Source organism: Strigops habroptila, chromosome 21, assembly GCF_004027225.2.
Source record: "Strigops habroptila isolate Jane chromosome 21, bStrHab1.2.pri, whole genome shotgun sequence".
NCBI lineage: Eukaryota > Metazoa > Chordata > Aves > Psittaciformes > Psittacidae > Strigops > Strigops habroptila.
Genome location: NC_044297.2, coordinates 3235951 through 3251183, shown reverse-complemented (window position 1 = coordinate 3251183; position 15233 = coordinate 3235951). Strand labels below are relative to the sequence as shown.

The following is a 15233-nucleotide window of genomic DNA, read 5'->3' as shown; positions in this document are numbered from 1 at the left end:
CTCCGAGTTCTATTCCCTTCTCCCTGAGTGAAGCAGCTCTAATTTATTGTTCCTGTACAGACACACACCAAGTGTCAAATTATTTATTCAGTTAAAGCTCTGTAATGATGATCACTGGCAGGAGGCCTTGTAACTTGGCAATGCAGGGAGGAGGAGGAGACCTTCAGCTTGAGAGATCTCCAGAATGCGGCTGCTTTGAGTTGAAATCTCATTTTTAACAAGACAGAAGGAAAAAAAAAAATCCTTTTATTTTTAAACTAGTTTCCAGTTTGTGGGAGGGGAAAAATATACAGGTTGGCCAGAAGCCCAGATTTCAGCCCTACATGCAGTAGTCTTGTGGCCAGGAGCTGGTGTTCACTGCTCTCACTGCACAAAGGACTGCTCCAACCTGGGCACAGCACAGGAGCCGTTACCTGGACATGATACTTGCTTCTTTAGCTACACTGTGAAGTTACTGAAGACTCCAAGAGATGCCCACAAACAGCACGATACCTACTAGAACTCACTGAGCCTCCAGCCCAGGGGCAGAGCACGAACCTCTTGCAGGTAACAAATATACACAACGCCTGCCCCCACCCCAGAGCTGTGTTGGCTTCAGCTTGTTTGCTCTGAGTGATGCACGAATAAAACCCACTTGCTGGAGCCCCACGGTGTGGTTGTTGTCAGCACTGTGCTGCCTGCTTGGGTTATGGCTCCCAGGGTGGGCTCCGTCTCCCATCCACTTCTGTCTCCACGTGATAGAGCACATCCGCCAGCGTGTGCTCCACAACGGCACCCCAGCCCATGTCACTCATCTGCAAAGGGAAGGAAAGAGAGGCTCAGGATAAGGAGGGACTAATCCTGTCACGCAGCAGCATTCCAGGGCTGTTTCCCTCCTGAAACAGTAGTGGGGGGGGGAAACATCCAAGTGTTGCCTCAACCAAGAATCCCCTTACTGATAAAAGCAGCTAACACAGGCATGAACAGGGGGCTTTATCATCTGTCAAGAGGAACAAAGACAGCTAAACCTTAACTAAATAGCCTAATAAATCACTCAGCATCTACTATCTATCTGGCCTTAAATATTTATAAACACAATCCTTTTGGCTCTCCTAGCCAAGTACAAAGACTGAAGAGGACAGATACGGGCTTGGTATAAATCAACTCCCACCACCCCAACACTCTCACCCACCTTGTGCTTAAATAGTGTGACAAAGGCTGTGACAGAGGGGGAGGTTAAAAAGCTTCACTTAGTACTTACTGGCCGGTACGTGATATCTCTGGGTGGATACTTGAAATATGGCCCAAAGTTTATAGAAACCTGGGGAAGACACATTTGGCATTAGAGCAACAGGCAAATTGCTTTAGTCTTCAGTCTTCATCCCCTCCTACTCCTGCAAGACCATGGGAACAAGCCCCCCTGGCGCAGAAAGTCAGCACTTTGATGAAGTCCCATCATACAACTGAACAGCAACGTTATTCCAGAGCTGCCTCACTAAAAGAATTCCCATATTTCCTCTTTACACGCTTGCCCTGCTCCCAGAGTGCCCACACTCCGTGCATTACTAAACCCATGCTGGGAATCACCTTTCGATGATATGCTACTTACTGTGCAGCCTTTGTACAAAGAAATAGCAGGAAAATAAACTCCTTCAAAGATGTCTTTAAAGGCAATTCCTTGGCTGGCACCATTCTTGAAGAAGATTATCTGAAGAGAAAGATTAAGAGGGTTATTCTTCCACTGACGCCAACTTCATGAGCTACAAAGCAAGCCTCAAGAGGCAGCTTAACCTACCCTCCCCTTTACCTGAAGCCAATCACCTCAGTGCCAGCAGTAGCATTACAAGCAAAGGGTGCAGTTGGTTTGCTAAATTCACCTTTCTTCTTGCTTTAATAAAAGCATTCTTGGTTTTGATGAAGACCCAATGCTCAGCCTCCCTTTGTGCTCATTAAATACAAGCAATTAACACACACACTAAGCCCCTCTTAGCAAGTTCTCCACTCTTCCTGAAGTTCTGCATCCTGTAACTGACCTGGCTTCCAGGTGCTTGCTTTAGGCTCTTCTCTGCTTTGTCCACAAAGTCCTTCTCTTCAAAGTACAAGTAGCTTTTGAATTTGATCAGGGCCTGAAAAGAGCAGAAAACAACCACTTCAGAAGTAAACCAGAACAACTCTTACCTTTAGTGACATATTAAAGACCTACAGGAGCCCTGCTCTGGGCCAGGCGTGCGGGTGGTGTCACACAGAGTGATTCACACATCCCAACTATCTGAGAGGCAGGAGGGGAAGAGAAGCTCAAACAAGATGTGGACAACCTCATGCAGCAGCCCACAGAGAGTCCTCCTTGACTTCTCTGCCACAAACCATGGTGGCACCCAGAGGTAGCATGGAAAGGACTCAGAGGGGACAAAAGCGAGGCCAGAGCAACCTGGTTTCCACTTGGCCACCCAGCCAACATGTAATCCCATCTTAAACTCCACACCTCACCTTGTCTTTGTAAGTGTCAGGCAGTGATTTGGCAGTCTCGGTATCTTCTGGAAGACTGATGTAAAATCCCAGTATATCCCCCTGTCCGTAGCCAGAGGAATAGTGTTTCCCTATGGACTGGTGAAACTTTGTTCCCTTTTTGCTGCGCCAGGAGTAACTGAACTTGTCATATCCCAGAGGTGCCTGGAGGTTCCCTGTGGAAACCAACATGAACATGCACTGTGTAGCAGGAGCACCTCTGCGGATCCCAATCCAAGTTTTGGGGCAGCAGTTACATCCAGTTAACAAATACAGCTCCCATTAGCACAAACACATTGACTACAGCAGACAGTGTAAATGATCCACCTGTACTGCAGCTCTGCACCATTTAGATCACCTGCAGAAGGAGTTTCCCCTTAAGAAAAGCAGTGAAGAAGCAGCCAAGCTGCTGCCTGACCCTCCTTAGGTCTAAATTACTGGGGAAAGACATACAGGAACCAGTTGACAAGAAATAGTTGGTAAAACTCTTTACCTAAGGGCTGTGACCAGCCTAATCGGGCAGCAGTGTCCGGAGGCATCTCATCCATGGATATTTCAAAGTACCAGGCTCCTTTCCTCACCCCATGTGAGGCTCGTACCATGGAATAGCCCTTCTCCCCGATGACAGTCAGTCTGTCATCAGAGATCTTTAACTGAGGAGCTGTGGTAGAGCAGAAAAGAGCTGATTTGTGATTTCTGATGTGCATATGAAGGCAAATGAACAGCAGAAGTGGATTTAATGTTCGCACGTCAAAGCAATGATGTCTCAAACATGAATAAGCACTAAAGTGAGGTTACAGAAGATGCCCCCCCCCCCAACAAGGACCAGCTATACAACCTGCACATGACCAGCAAGCCTTGTACCTCGGTCGTGCAGCGCCAGGAGCACCCGTTCATAGAGGCAGGCTCTGTAGAGGTCCCCAGGAATTGGCTTTCCTGCCCAACAGTCCAGCTCCAGCTTTTCCGGGTCAGGAGCATGGGGATCAGGCTCAGCCAGGATGTACCGATAGCCATCCTTATTGAAGGGGTGTTCCAAAGGGTAACCGTGGGGTGGCAGGCGCTGGGCGGAGAACAGCGGGTCACTGCGGAACACAAAGGCTCAGGTTGGCATCTCAGGGTGGCTCCAGTTCAGTCACAAGACAAATCCAACCATTACCCCAGCACTGCCAAGGCCACCACTAACCCATGGCACTGAGGGCCTGTTCCTGTGCCTGACCATCCTTTCAGGGAATAGACTTCTAATCTCCATCTAAACCTCCCCTGGCGCAGCTTGAGGCCGCTTCCTCTTGTCCCATCCCTTGTTCCTTGGGAGAAGAGACCCCATCTCACTCCATCCTCCTGTCAGGGAGGCGTAGAGAGCGATATGGTCCCCCCTGAGCCTTCCCTTCTCCAGACTAAACCCCCCTCCAGGTCCTTCAGCCACTCCTCATAATGCTTATTCTCCTTCACCAGCTTTGCTGCCCTTCTCTGGGCCCAAAACAGCAACTTAAGGCATCAAAAGCAAAGCTGTGCCTCCGACCAGCACCGAGAGGCCACTCAGTGTCGTGCCACAGCATCATCTTCCCTCTTACCTCCTGGTTTTCTTGGCTGTTCCCGTGGTCCCTCCATCCTGCTGCTTGCGCTTCGCTCCCCGTCCCTTCCCGCTGCCTCCCGCGGCGATTCCCCCTTGGCACAACAAAGGGCAGCAGGTCAGGGGAGATGTGCTGGGACAGAGCCCGCGAGCACGGAATCTCCACTAACACAAAGGGGCAGAAGCAGCCCAATTACAAGCAGTTCAGGAGCTCGAGAGCCTTCTTCCACAGTTACACGGGACACAGACTTTACTAAAAGTGAGCAAAATCCAGCACTTTTACGGAGCTTCCAGTCAACTTCTGAAATGGCCAAATGCAGAGTGGAAGCTGAGTGAGATTTGTCAAGAGCTCAAGCTTTTAAGGTGAGAATTAAGAACCTTTTCTGTGTGGGATCCACTTCCCAAGCATTATTATTTGCTTTCATGGAGATTCCAGTCACAGTTTGAATTTCATTGCTGTGAAAGCAGCAGAAACCCAACCTACAGCACACACTGTCTGATCCGAAACAAAGTCATCACCCCCCTGACACACTGTGCTGCAGAAACACTCTGACACCAATAAGCAAGAAGCACTTCACATTAAGATTCCCATCTATAAAACAAAATACACTTAAGTTGAGGGAAAATGAAAAGTAGGAGGTGTTTCTCTTCAGTAGGACCAAAGTCAGTGCTGTGACTGACATGCGAATTCTCTTCTACTCCAGTTGTGTTTATGAGGAAAGATTGAGTGCTGTAATTCACACTGATATATGTTCAAATTTCATCAAACTAGGGTCAGTTTAATGTATGAATAGGCTAAAGTGTGTATGCATTTTATCATCACACTACTTCAAAAGAGATCACTACTGATTTGCAACGGAACAGAATCATAGAATCGTAGTTAGGGTTGGAAAGGACCTTAAGATCTGTGTGTGTACTGCAGAAAAACACCTTTACAAACCACATACTGTGTTGGAACTACAAATACACTCAGCTCTTAGGTTATCATCAGCATTCCCTTTATGGTGGAAGGGATTCAAATCATTAAGGGAATACCATATTCTGCACAAACGTGACATGATCTCAGTGGCACCGGCTGGTTTGAATGCAGAGAAATATTGAGGCTCTGCAGTTCGTCATCATTTCTTTGCCTAAACAATCACAGAATCATCCCAGCTCCTGGATGCAGATCACTTATTGCGGCATTAGGATTTAAAACTACAATACCAGGTCAAATCATGCAAAGGAAAAAAAATAGATAAGTGAAAATAAAGCTTTAAATCAGCCAAGTGGGGCAGAATATGGTAATTCAAAGCTTCTAACTGCTAAAGACTACCAGGGGGAATTGTTGGGTTGTACTAAAGGATCACTGCAATCACATCAGGGCACGCTTTGGATTTGTAATTGACTTTAGCTTCTAAAAGAATTGAGCAAAAAAGCTTTGCAAACAATAATACTTAAGTTTTAGAAGCTGAAAGGTAAATATTCACCTCCCAAAGAGGCTCCACCTGCAAGAACAGAAGTGGCACCACACGTTTGTCAATCTTCCAGATATTAGACCAAAACCAACCAGAGACAAGGCAGCCTTAGATATCTATAACTCTGTTTTATATCTATAACTCTGTTTTAAAAAGCCCAGAACACCTCCTGTGAGGTAACACCTGAATATAGATGAACACAGGTTTAACACAGAACAGTGCAGTCTTGTGCATGAGGAAATCTCAGCAGCAGTTAACATCACTACAGTAAGACTACCCCAAGTAAGATGCAAGCAGTGGTTAAAAGGAATAACATGTACTTCCCCCAACTACTTTCAAATCTCAGGGTGAGGGAATCTGAACAACACAAGTAGGTGAATTAAAATCATTATGGAAGAAAACCGACAGGCTTGGCTTTCTCCACGTCTCTTGAGTTAGCTGGCCACCAGGAAGGAAGAAGTTGAGCCTTCTCAAGGAGGTAACATTAATCTATCTCTGTGGAAAGGCACAGTGAGACTGGCTCAATGCTTGGAATGCAATAAGCATAACCTCAGTTCACAGGACAGGTTTAACTGCAGCATCTCAAGCATCACCCAGCTAAAGGACTGGGCAAACACACCTTAGGCCCAAGGATTCAAAAGCCTGATTAAGCAACTTGCCATTTAAGCTTCCACTTGTGGATACAGCGTTGTTCTGTTTCTGGTTATCATATGCAGGACCAATATTGGCAAGATCCTGAAAGAGAGAAAAGAAATCCAAAGTATGGACTCAGTCAAACTTACCACTCAAAACCCACTTGCAGGTGCTGGAGTACCCCAACACAGGCTCACAGTGTGACTTGGGCAGGTTTTACTCATTAGATGAAAGCAAAAAGAGTCCCCACACCTTCCTCCCACCTCCCCCCTGCACACTTTCCTTCCATCACCAACCACATACTTGGTCTAGAAGGCCAAATTTGGGGTAATCTTCTTCTGGGTCTTTACTCCCTGGGTCTGGATGCTCTTTCACCAAGAATACATCTCTTTCTTTACACTATAAGAGACAAGAAGTTTAAGTTACACAGAGTAAGATCACACCAAGTTCATTAATAAGTGTTTAAATCATAGTATTTATTAGTTTGTGTATCAACTATTGATGAAGCATCAGGATCTTCACCCTTTAGCTCCAAGTGCAGACCTCAGCAAACACAAACATCAGACACCAGTCACGCAGATTCACCTCCAAACACTTACCATAGTTTTGACAATATTATTAGGCCAAGTCATCTTCCCAGGTCTCTGGCGTGTTGTCATACACTCCCAATATTTATCAATAAATGGGATAATATCCTGGAAAACATCCAACCAAATGGACTCTTTAACAGTGGGTGCGGAAGTCTCGCAGCATTTGAACTTCACTGAAACCAGAGCTCATGTCAATCTGTGCTGGTTTTTGGAACAGCCTCACCTTATCTTTCGAGAACATGGTTTTTGGGTGCTCATCCTGTGTCCTTGACTGCCACGTCAAGTTGGCCAGAGCACTAAGGCACATTTCCTTGAGATCTGCAAAACAAAAGCACACCAGAGCTAAAACTGGGCTTCAAAGAGAAGAGCAAACACCCACCCGTGTACCCAGTGACCACCACACAGCTACTGACTGACAGCAAAACCCTCCCAAGCTCTGTCCTAACACAGCAGCCCCCAATAACCAGATTTTCACCATCATTAGTTGGTAACAAAGCATTTTTAGAAGCAGCCACACATCCTTATGGGGTTTTTTTGGTCATTTTTGGACAGTCTCAGCAGAACCCTCCCCTGAGTTCAGCTCAAACAGAGCCTCCAGGGTTATCTTGCACTAAATTCACACTTACTTGCTTGTTTTCTTAAGAAGTAGGTGTTCCCACTGTGATGACAAACGTTGCAATGGAAGCTGTAGTTGGTCATGAAAGGCAGGCAGGAGCTGGAAAAGAGCAGAGGTAAGCGCTGGTGTGCACCCTCCTTACTACATCAGCTTCACATATTCCTTATTCTTTACTACATAGGTTTACAAAACCAATTATTCCACGTTAACAAATTAATTCTTCTCTCCAGGTCTAGAAACATCTCACAGCTTTAAGCAGAAAGCTTCTTAAGAGCATCAAGAAAAGCCACAAAGCTCTTGAGGATCACTCAAGCTGAGTCTCACCTTCTTGGTTTAGAGAAGGCCTGAAAGTCATTCACCAAAACAAGAGGCAACAGAGGCAGCTCTGCACAAACAGCATCATCTGAGCCCATTAACTGCAGTTGGAAGCCCAGAGAAGTTTTTAGGGGCAAAATGTGCTCCAAAAAGTGAAGTTTTTACTAAGTCTCAGGTCACCCCATGTGGGTTAAGGAAAGAAAGTTGAATTTACTGCTCACTTACAGGAAGATTTGGGGGGCTTTTTGCTCACACCCATTGAAAACAGTTGTCAAAGCCCTCCTTGATGTTAAAACAACATCCACAGGCCCCTAAAGCACCAAGTCCTGGGATCCCTGAGGTGTGAAGGGGTTTACAAAGCTGCACTGTACAAACGCTCCCTGCAGCGCTGTGTCCTCCTAAAACTGCTGGTATTTACAACAAACCACAGCCGTTTCCCTGCGTCCTTGGGACTGGAGCAAGGACCTTGGGAACTTACACTCGAAACCCTCCCCCTTGAGCTCAGCAGAGCCCAGCTTACGTACGTGGTGTCAATGCCAAACGTGTCCGCAGTGAACCACTTGGTGCAGATCCCACATTGCAGCTCGATCTCCCCCAGCTGCCGCCCATTCTCTTCATCCACGGAGCCTGCTTGAGCATCCAGCACCTCGGAGCTGTCGCCACCAGCCTCCTGCAAGCAAAGAGCAGCAAACCTGGTTTGGCTTAAACACTGCATCACACAGGAAAGGAGTTTTGGGCAGTAAGGCCAAGAATTGAGAGGAAATAAGCTTGTTTTCCATATACTCAGCCCTGCTGTGTATTAGTTTGGAGAGTCAATTTGAACCAGTGAGATGGGTGAGGGTTTTATTTGCGACGTAAAACTGGAAGCGGAGCTGGCAGGATGGAAAATACTTCTGGAACACGTTTAGGTTTTGGGTTTTGGTAACTTCCTACATCTTCACCTTACCCCTGGGTCAGTGATGTTAGGAAACTGAGGATGCTGATGAGCCCAAACACATCATTGATATATCTATTTAATCAATGCTTTCTCTTTTGATATTTTCTTGCTCTTTTTGTTCAACCCTCGGTTGTACAAAACCATTGGTTTTGTGGTGATTTGTGCCTTTATATCTTCCCCTTTCCTTTACACCTTCCCCCTTCTTTTATACCTTCCCCCTGGTCCCTGCAGCCACCAAATCGCTCCCAAACAAGGAAAACCACGCTGGTGCTAAAGGAGAAACAAACCCCAGAGCGGTAGAAGGCAGAGGAGCCGAGTAACCCCCAACCTCAGCCTACAAGGAGCCGCATAAGGGCTATTCCCAAGCCCTGGCTCCCCCACGGGCTCCAGCGGAGACGCAGGGACCCAGCAGCGCCCTCCCGTCCGCCGCCTCGGACCTACCAGCGGGTCCTTCCCGTTGGCGGACTCGGTCTCCAGCGCCGCGCTCACATCGACCAGGGCGGCTTCCGCGCTACGAGGGCACAAACAGGGGTTTAGGAAGGAGGGGACGGGGCAAGAGGGACCCCCGGGTCCGCACCGCGCCCCGAGGGAGGGATGGAGGGAAGGGGGGGGGGTGTCGCGCACCCGCTGTCGGCGCCGGCGCTGCCCGGCTCCGGCGGGGCCGGGGGCTCCGCGGAGGGAGGCGCCGGCTCCGGGCCCGGCTCCGCTGCCTCGGCCGCGGTGACCGCGGGCACAGCGCTGCCCGCCGGCGCTGCCGCCATCCTGGCCCGCCGACACGGCTCTCGCGAGAGGGAGCGGCGTTCTCGCGAGATCCGCCCCTTCAAAGGGCAATGCCTCCTTGACTCAGGAACGGTGGGGCCCACCGCAGGAGGAGGAGGAGGAGGAGGAGCAGCGCCACCTGCCAGGCACAGCGAGGCTTGGTTTTGGGGGGATCAGACCCGGGCAGCACATCCCCCCCCCTCCGGAGCAGGTCCCCTCGGTACCCAAATAGAGGGGGGGACCCAATAGTAGCGCCCGTGGGTTCCTCTGACAGGAGATGGGGGCCCCAGACCCCGTTCTTACTCCCCCCCCGCCCGATCCTGCCCCAGACGGCGCTGGGAGAGGGGGAGAGCAAGAGCGGGGCAGAGACCCCCCCTGGATCGGGCTGTGCGCACCGGTACCCCTCGTCCCGGTCCCTGCAGGGCGCTGGGGACAGCAGTGTCCCTGCACAGCGATGGAGTGGCCGCCCCCCCCCCCCCGGCAGGACAGGGCTGGGAATGCTGAGCTGGTGATGGGGACCAAAGGAAGGGATGGATGGATGGATGGATGGATGGATGGATGGATGGATGGATGGATGGATGGATGGAGGGAGGGATGGAGGGAGGGAGGGAGAGAGAGGGATAGGGAGAATAAGTGATGGGGATATGGAGGGATGAGGCAGCGCTGGAGGCAGGGAGGGAAGGATGGAGAGAAAGAAGAAGGGACAGGGAGGAACAGGGGAGATGGAAATGAGGAGGGACGGCATGGGACAGCTGGAGGGGTGGAGGGGCGGGAGGATGGAGATAGGGACGGAGGGATGGGGAAAGGAGGGGAGGGGGCTGCCGGGGCGGCGCTCGGGGCCGCGGTACATATAGTGCTGCTGCGGGTGTCCCCTGCAGCCATGCGGGTCCCGCTGCGCTCCGCACCCGCGCTGGTGCTCTGCGCCCTCGCCCTGCTCCGCCCGGGCTGCGCCCACACCCGCGCAGCGACCGGGTCACCCATCGGGGCACCGACCCGGGCATCCGCCCGCGTCCCGCCGCGCTGCCCCGCGCTGATGCTGCAGCTCCTCCGCGCCCCTCCCGCCCCGCTCCGCGCCGCCGCCGCCGCTGCCCTCAGCCTCTCCCCGCACGGTGAGTGGGGCCGCGGCCCCTCACATCCCTATCTCGGCAACGGCACCATCCCCGAGCATCCCTGTCCCGGGACCGGCACCGTCCCGAGCATCCCTGTCACGGGACGGGCACTGTCCCCGAGCATCCCTATCCCTGTCCCGGGATCCGCACCGTCCCTGAGCATCCCTGTTCCCAGGACCTGCACGGTCCCCGGGATCCGCACCACCCCTGTGCATCCCTGTCCCGGAATCCGCACCGGCCCTGAGCATCCCTGTTCCCAAGACCGGCACCGTCCCCAGCATCCCTGTCCTGGGACCGTGACTGTCCCCAGGACCGGCGTTATCCCCGAGCATCCCTGTTCCAAGGGCCGGCACCATTCCGGGTATCCTGGTCCATGCACTCACACGGTGCCAGGGCATCCCTGTCTCTCCCCGGCGCCGGCGCTTTCGGGGTGCATCCCGGGGTCCCCTCATCGTGCCTCTTGGCTTCCAGGCTCGGTGCAGAACGGCTCCCGCTGGGCGCTCTCCTTCGACATGTCCTCGCTGTCCAGCAGCCAGGAGGTGAGTCTCGCCGAGCTCCGCATCCGCCTGCCCCGGCATTCCCCAGCCCGCAACGTCTCCCTGGACATCTACCACAGCCGGCGGTGCCGGGGCGCCGGGTCCTGCGCACCCCAGCTCCTCCTGGGCTCCGTGGCTGGCAGCCCCTCTTCCATCCAGGCCCCTTGGAAAGTGTTTGAGGTCACCACACTGCTCCGCTCCTGGCTGCACCAAGGCACAGCCCCTGGGCACCACATGGAGCAGTGGGATGCGAGTGTTTCGGCCACCACCGCGATGCACTTGCCCACCTTGAGCGATGCCGGCCACAGGGATGCGATGGACAGAGTCCTGCTGCTCGTGTTCTCCAAGGACAAGTCACCAGGAGACCACAGCCTCATCAGGACAGCGGAGACCTCCAAGCACGTCATGCGTGAGAGCAGCTCCCAGGGGATGCGCCGACACCGCCGCAACAAGAAGGAGAAGCAAAGGATCAAAGCAAGTGATGCTGGTGCTGCCGGCCCGGCCGAGGAGGGCAGGTCCCTGTGCAGGAGGGTGGACATGGTGGTGGACTTCGAGCAGACCGGTTGGGGCAGCTGGATCGTCTACCCCAAGAAGTACAACGCGTACCGGTGCGAAGGGCAGTGCCCGTCGCCTGTGGATGAGACCTTCAAGCCCACCAACCACGCTTACATACAGGTAAGAGGGGTTGGATCCTGCTCCCGCCCTGCACCTCAGCCCCATTGCCCGGGGCAGGGGGTGATGCTTTGCCTTTGCCGTGTCTCCCCACAGAGTTTGCTGCAGCTCTACAAGCCCAACCATGTGCCCTGCCCAGTGTGCTCCCCGGTCAGGATGAGTCCCCTCTCCATGCTCTACTATGAGAAGGGGGAAATTGTTGTCCGCCACCATGAGGACATGATCATCGAGGAGTGTGGCTGCAACTGAGGCTCATCCCCTCTGCAAGGGGCACATCTCTGCCTGGGAAGCATCCCCAAGGACCAACACATGGACCAGGGTGTCTATGGAGTGGGTTGGGGAAGCTCTGGCTGTGCCAGAGGAGGAGCGGGGCATGCGGGTGGCCACGCTACATGGATGGACCCAGGCTCCCCATGGAAAGGGCCATCAGACACCTCCCTGCAGCACCAGGGTGCTGGGTGCCCTATGCTGTGTTATACATGTGCCAGGGCTGGTGCTGCTCCGCAGGCGCAGGGATGGACCCATGGAACGTTGTTCCCCATCACAGGAATGCTCCTTCTGCCACAACAGGAATCACGGTGGTGGGACACTGCACACACCATCATACACCCATCATACACAACCATATGCCAGCATACACCCATCATACACCATCATACACACATCATACACCATCATACACCATCATACACCCATCATACACCACCATACACCACCATACACCATCGTACACCCATCATACACCATCATACACAAATCATACACCATCGTACACCCATCATACACCATCATACACACATCATACACCATCATACACCCATCATACACCATCATACACCCATCATACACCACCATACACCACCATACACCATCGTACACCCATCAGACACCATCATACACACATCATACATCACCATACACCATCATACACCATTGTACACCCTCCTGGGACCATGCAGAGAGTGATGCTAAAGATGGACCTGGGGTTCCTGCATCCCTCTCCAGAGCATCATCCATTCACCAGGAGCCAGAGAGGGGTTTGCACAGGCAAAGGAGGTGGGTCTGAACCCCCCCCCCCCAGCATCACAGCTCACACACTGCTTTCCTCTCTCAATGTGTGCTTAACCCTGATCCACCACTCGCTGGAAGGGGCGGTACTGAAAGGGTTGGATAATTCATCAATAAATTATATCTATTAAAATCGCCTGCTGGTAAGTGATGTAAAACGGTGCGAAAGATGCTCGGCAGGAAACTTCACGTGAGATAACAAAGATGTTCTCACCCTGGTGTGGAGCTGCTCGAGATCAAGCGGGGAAGCACCTGCAGGGGCTGAAGAGGGGGGATAAAGGGATTTTCCACCTTTATTTACCCCTTGGAGATAAGGGAAGGGGCATATTCTCTGACAGCCATGCAGGCAGCTCTCCTTTGGGTGATGGGGCCGGGAGCTAGAGCAGGAGAGCTCCAGCCCCACATGATGCTCATTGCCCCTTGTATGCCAGCCCTGGGGGGCAGCGAGGGTCGGCCCCCAGATTTGGCCGAGCTCACCCCATTGCATCCCTGGCCGTGGGTCTGGGCTCCCCCAGGCTCCCCCAGCCATGGATGGGGACATGGCACACGCATGGGGTCCCAGTGCCATGGGGACCCAGTGCCCTGGCTGCAGCCAGCACAGCAGAGGGGACAGCGGGAGCACAAGGGCTGGGGCAGGACAGGGCCATCCCCATCCCTCCCCTCCCTGGCCCAGCAGCTCCATTCCACATCCCAACCCCAGCCTGATTATCCCCAATCCACATCCCAGCCGGCGGATAAACAAAGCGTGTCTGGTCCCTCCAGCCCCAGCAGACCCTCCCCTGGGCCGCTTACATATTCCAACAGCGCTTCACACTGGGACCATCCCGTCATTAGAGGGTCATTTGCAGGAGCTGTCAAGCGATGTGTGGGGCTAACCCCTGGCAGGAGGCAGATGCACCCAGAAACCTGGAAATCTGGGTTCCTGAGGGAATAAAATCGAGTTATTTTGCCTTTTCCTCTATGGGTTTGCTGCTTCCCCTTGAAAACTGGAGGTTTCACCCGCAGCCCTTCGCCCTCCCCAGTGCTCCAGCTCTATCTTTGCAATCTCTGCCCCTCCATCAAGCCTGTTTGAAACCCAGCAGCGGGTTCAAATGTTGTTGTAGGGCAGGGAGAGGCCGTTCCCAGTGGAAAAATAAAGGCTGAGATTCCAGGGCTGTAAGGAAAACATCAAAGCGCGGATGTTGGTGACAATAAAGCCGTGCACGCTGTGCTTAGGCAGGCTATCTGCTGGTGAGCCCGGCTTTGCAAGGCTGGCTGGGAGCATGGATCTAATCTCGGAGCAGAGAGATGCTGCCCAGCCCTTCTCCTGCCCCAATACACATTGAGAGCGTGGCTGGGAAAACAGGGGCTCAGCTCCAGCCTGGAGCTGGCTCCCAGTGCCTAAAGGGGCTACAAGAAACCTGGAGTGGGCTTTGGACAAGGGCCTGTAGGGACAGGGCAAGGGGAATGGCTTTAACCTGCCAGAGGGGAGATTGAGATGAGCTCTTGGGCAGAAGCTCTTCCCTGGGAGGGTGCTGAGACGCTGGCACAGGGTGCCCAGAGAAGCTGTGGCTGCCCCATCCCTGGCAGTGTTCAAGGCCAGGTTGGACACAGGGGCTTGGAGCAACCTGCTCTAGTGGAAGGTGTCCCTGCCCATGGCAGGGGTTGGAGCGGGGGGAGCTTTAAGCTCCCTTCCAATTCCATCCATTCCATGACTGTTTCTGGCACTCCAAGCTTGGCTAAACCACACCAGGAGCAGCTCAGTGTTTCCAGGGCAGGAACAAACCCCTGTTTGTTCCTCTCCCATCACTCTAAGAGCTGCTTTTGCCATGGGCTCAGCCCCAGGAGGGGATGCAGCCGTGTGTGGCTGCTGTGCACAGCTGGGATGCTCCGGGGAGGTCTGAGGGACAAGTGTTGGCTTTGTCATTGCATTTCCCATCCCTGCCCCTTTTTGTCTCGTGCAGGGCGCCCGCATCCTGCTCCGCATCCCGGTCATGGGATGAACAATACCTGACCCTGTACACCATTTGTACACATGTCACCACGGCCCTTTGGTAAGCCCTTGGGTCTGTTTGTTCATGCTCTTATGTGTCCAGAGCAAACTGTGCCTATGTTCCACCCTGACCATGTGCTGCTGCTCCTCCCGAGGTGCAGGATGCAGTGTGGCTACAGGCAAGGATCCATCCTTCCCATGCCAGCACATAGGGATGCTGAAGCCAAGCCAGCCTTTTCCCCAGCACCTCCAGGAGGGCAACGAGATGCTCCCCTACCCAAGGGCTTGCAGCAGCAAAACCCCATTGAGAAACTGGTGCAAAACCTAGAAACAGACTCATCATAGAACGGTTTGGGTCCAAACCCACCCAGGATGGAGGGTAACGAACCGGAGCAGGGGATGCTGAGACCACACGACCCCACACCATGAGAACTTCAAGGCACTGACTTGGGGACAAATTGCACCCAAGTGCCACATCACCGTGTCACACATTCACAGTCTCTCTGCCCCCATCA

At 52.8% G+C, this 15233-nt stretch overlaps 2 protein-coding genes across 2 annotated transcripts; one reads left to right on the top strand and one right to left on the bottom strand.

Moving 5' to 3' along the window:
• Positions 1-225: 225 nt before the first annotated feature.
• On the bottom strand, positions 226-9380 carry ASH2L (ASH2 like, histone lysine methyltransferase complex subunit). The gene is made up of 16 exons (XM_030509951.1): positions 9227-9380; positions 9044-9113; positions 8190-8335; positions 7361-7449; positions 6958-7052; positions 6744-6839; positions 6448-6543; positions 6171-6246; positions 4056-4149; positions 3349-3566; positions 2978-3145; positions 2467-2660; positions 2013-2105; positions 1589-1687; positions 1241-1300; positions 226-794 (listed from the first exon to the last, which is right to left on the bottom strand). The coding sequence occupies exons 1-16, from the start codon at positions 9361-9363 to the stop codon at positions 687-689; spliced, it is 1839 nt and encodes a 612-aa protein (XP_030365811.1). The 5' UTR covers positions 9364-9380; the 3' UTR covers positions 226-686.
• Positions 9381-10234: 854 nt separating this feature from the next.
• Positions 10235-12373, top strand: NODAL (nodal growth differentiation factor). The gene is made up of 3 exons (XM_030509962.1): positions 10235-10470; positions 10942-11681; positions 11775-12373. Exons 1-3 carry the CDS (start codon positions 10242-10244, stop codon positions 11925-11927), a joined length of 1122 nt encoding a protein of 373 aa, XP_030365822.1. The 5' UTR covers positions 10235-10241; the 3' UTR covers positions 11928-12373.
• Positions 12374-15233: the final 2860 nt, after the last annotated feature.

Coding starts and splice junctions, on each gene's coding strand:
- NODAL (XM_030509962.1), top strand. CDS start 10,242: ATGCGGGTCCCGCTGCGCTCCGCACCCGCGCTGGTGCTCTGCGCCCTC. Junction 10,471..10,941: donor CCTCAGCCTCTCCCCGCACG/GTGAGTGGGGCC, acceptor CTTGGCTTCCAG/GCTCGGTGCAGAACGGCTCC. Junction 11,682..11,774: donor CCAACCACGCTTACATACAG/GTAAGAGGGGTT, acceptor GTCTCCCCACAG/AGTTTGCTGCAGCTCTACAA.
- ASH2L (XM_030509951.1), bottom strand. CDS start 9,363: ATGGCGGCAGCGCCGGCGGGCAGCGCTGTGCCCGCGGTCACCGCGGCC. Junction 6,544..6,743: donor ATAATATTGTCAAAACTATG/GTAAGTGTTTGG, acceptor TGTCTCTTATAG/TGTAAAGAAAGAGATGTATT. Junction 3,146..3,348: donor CCTGGCGCTGCACGACCGAG/GTACAAGGCTTG, acceptor GCTCTACCACAG/CTCCTCAGTTAAAGATCTCT.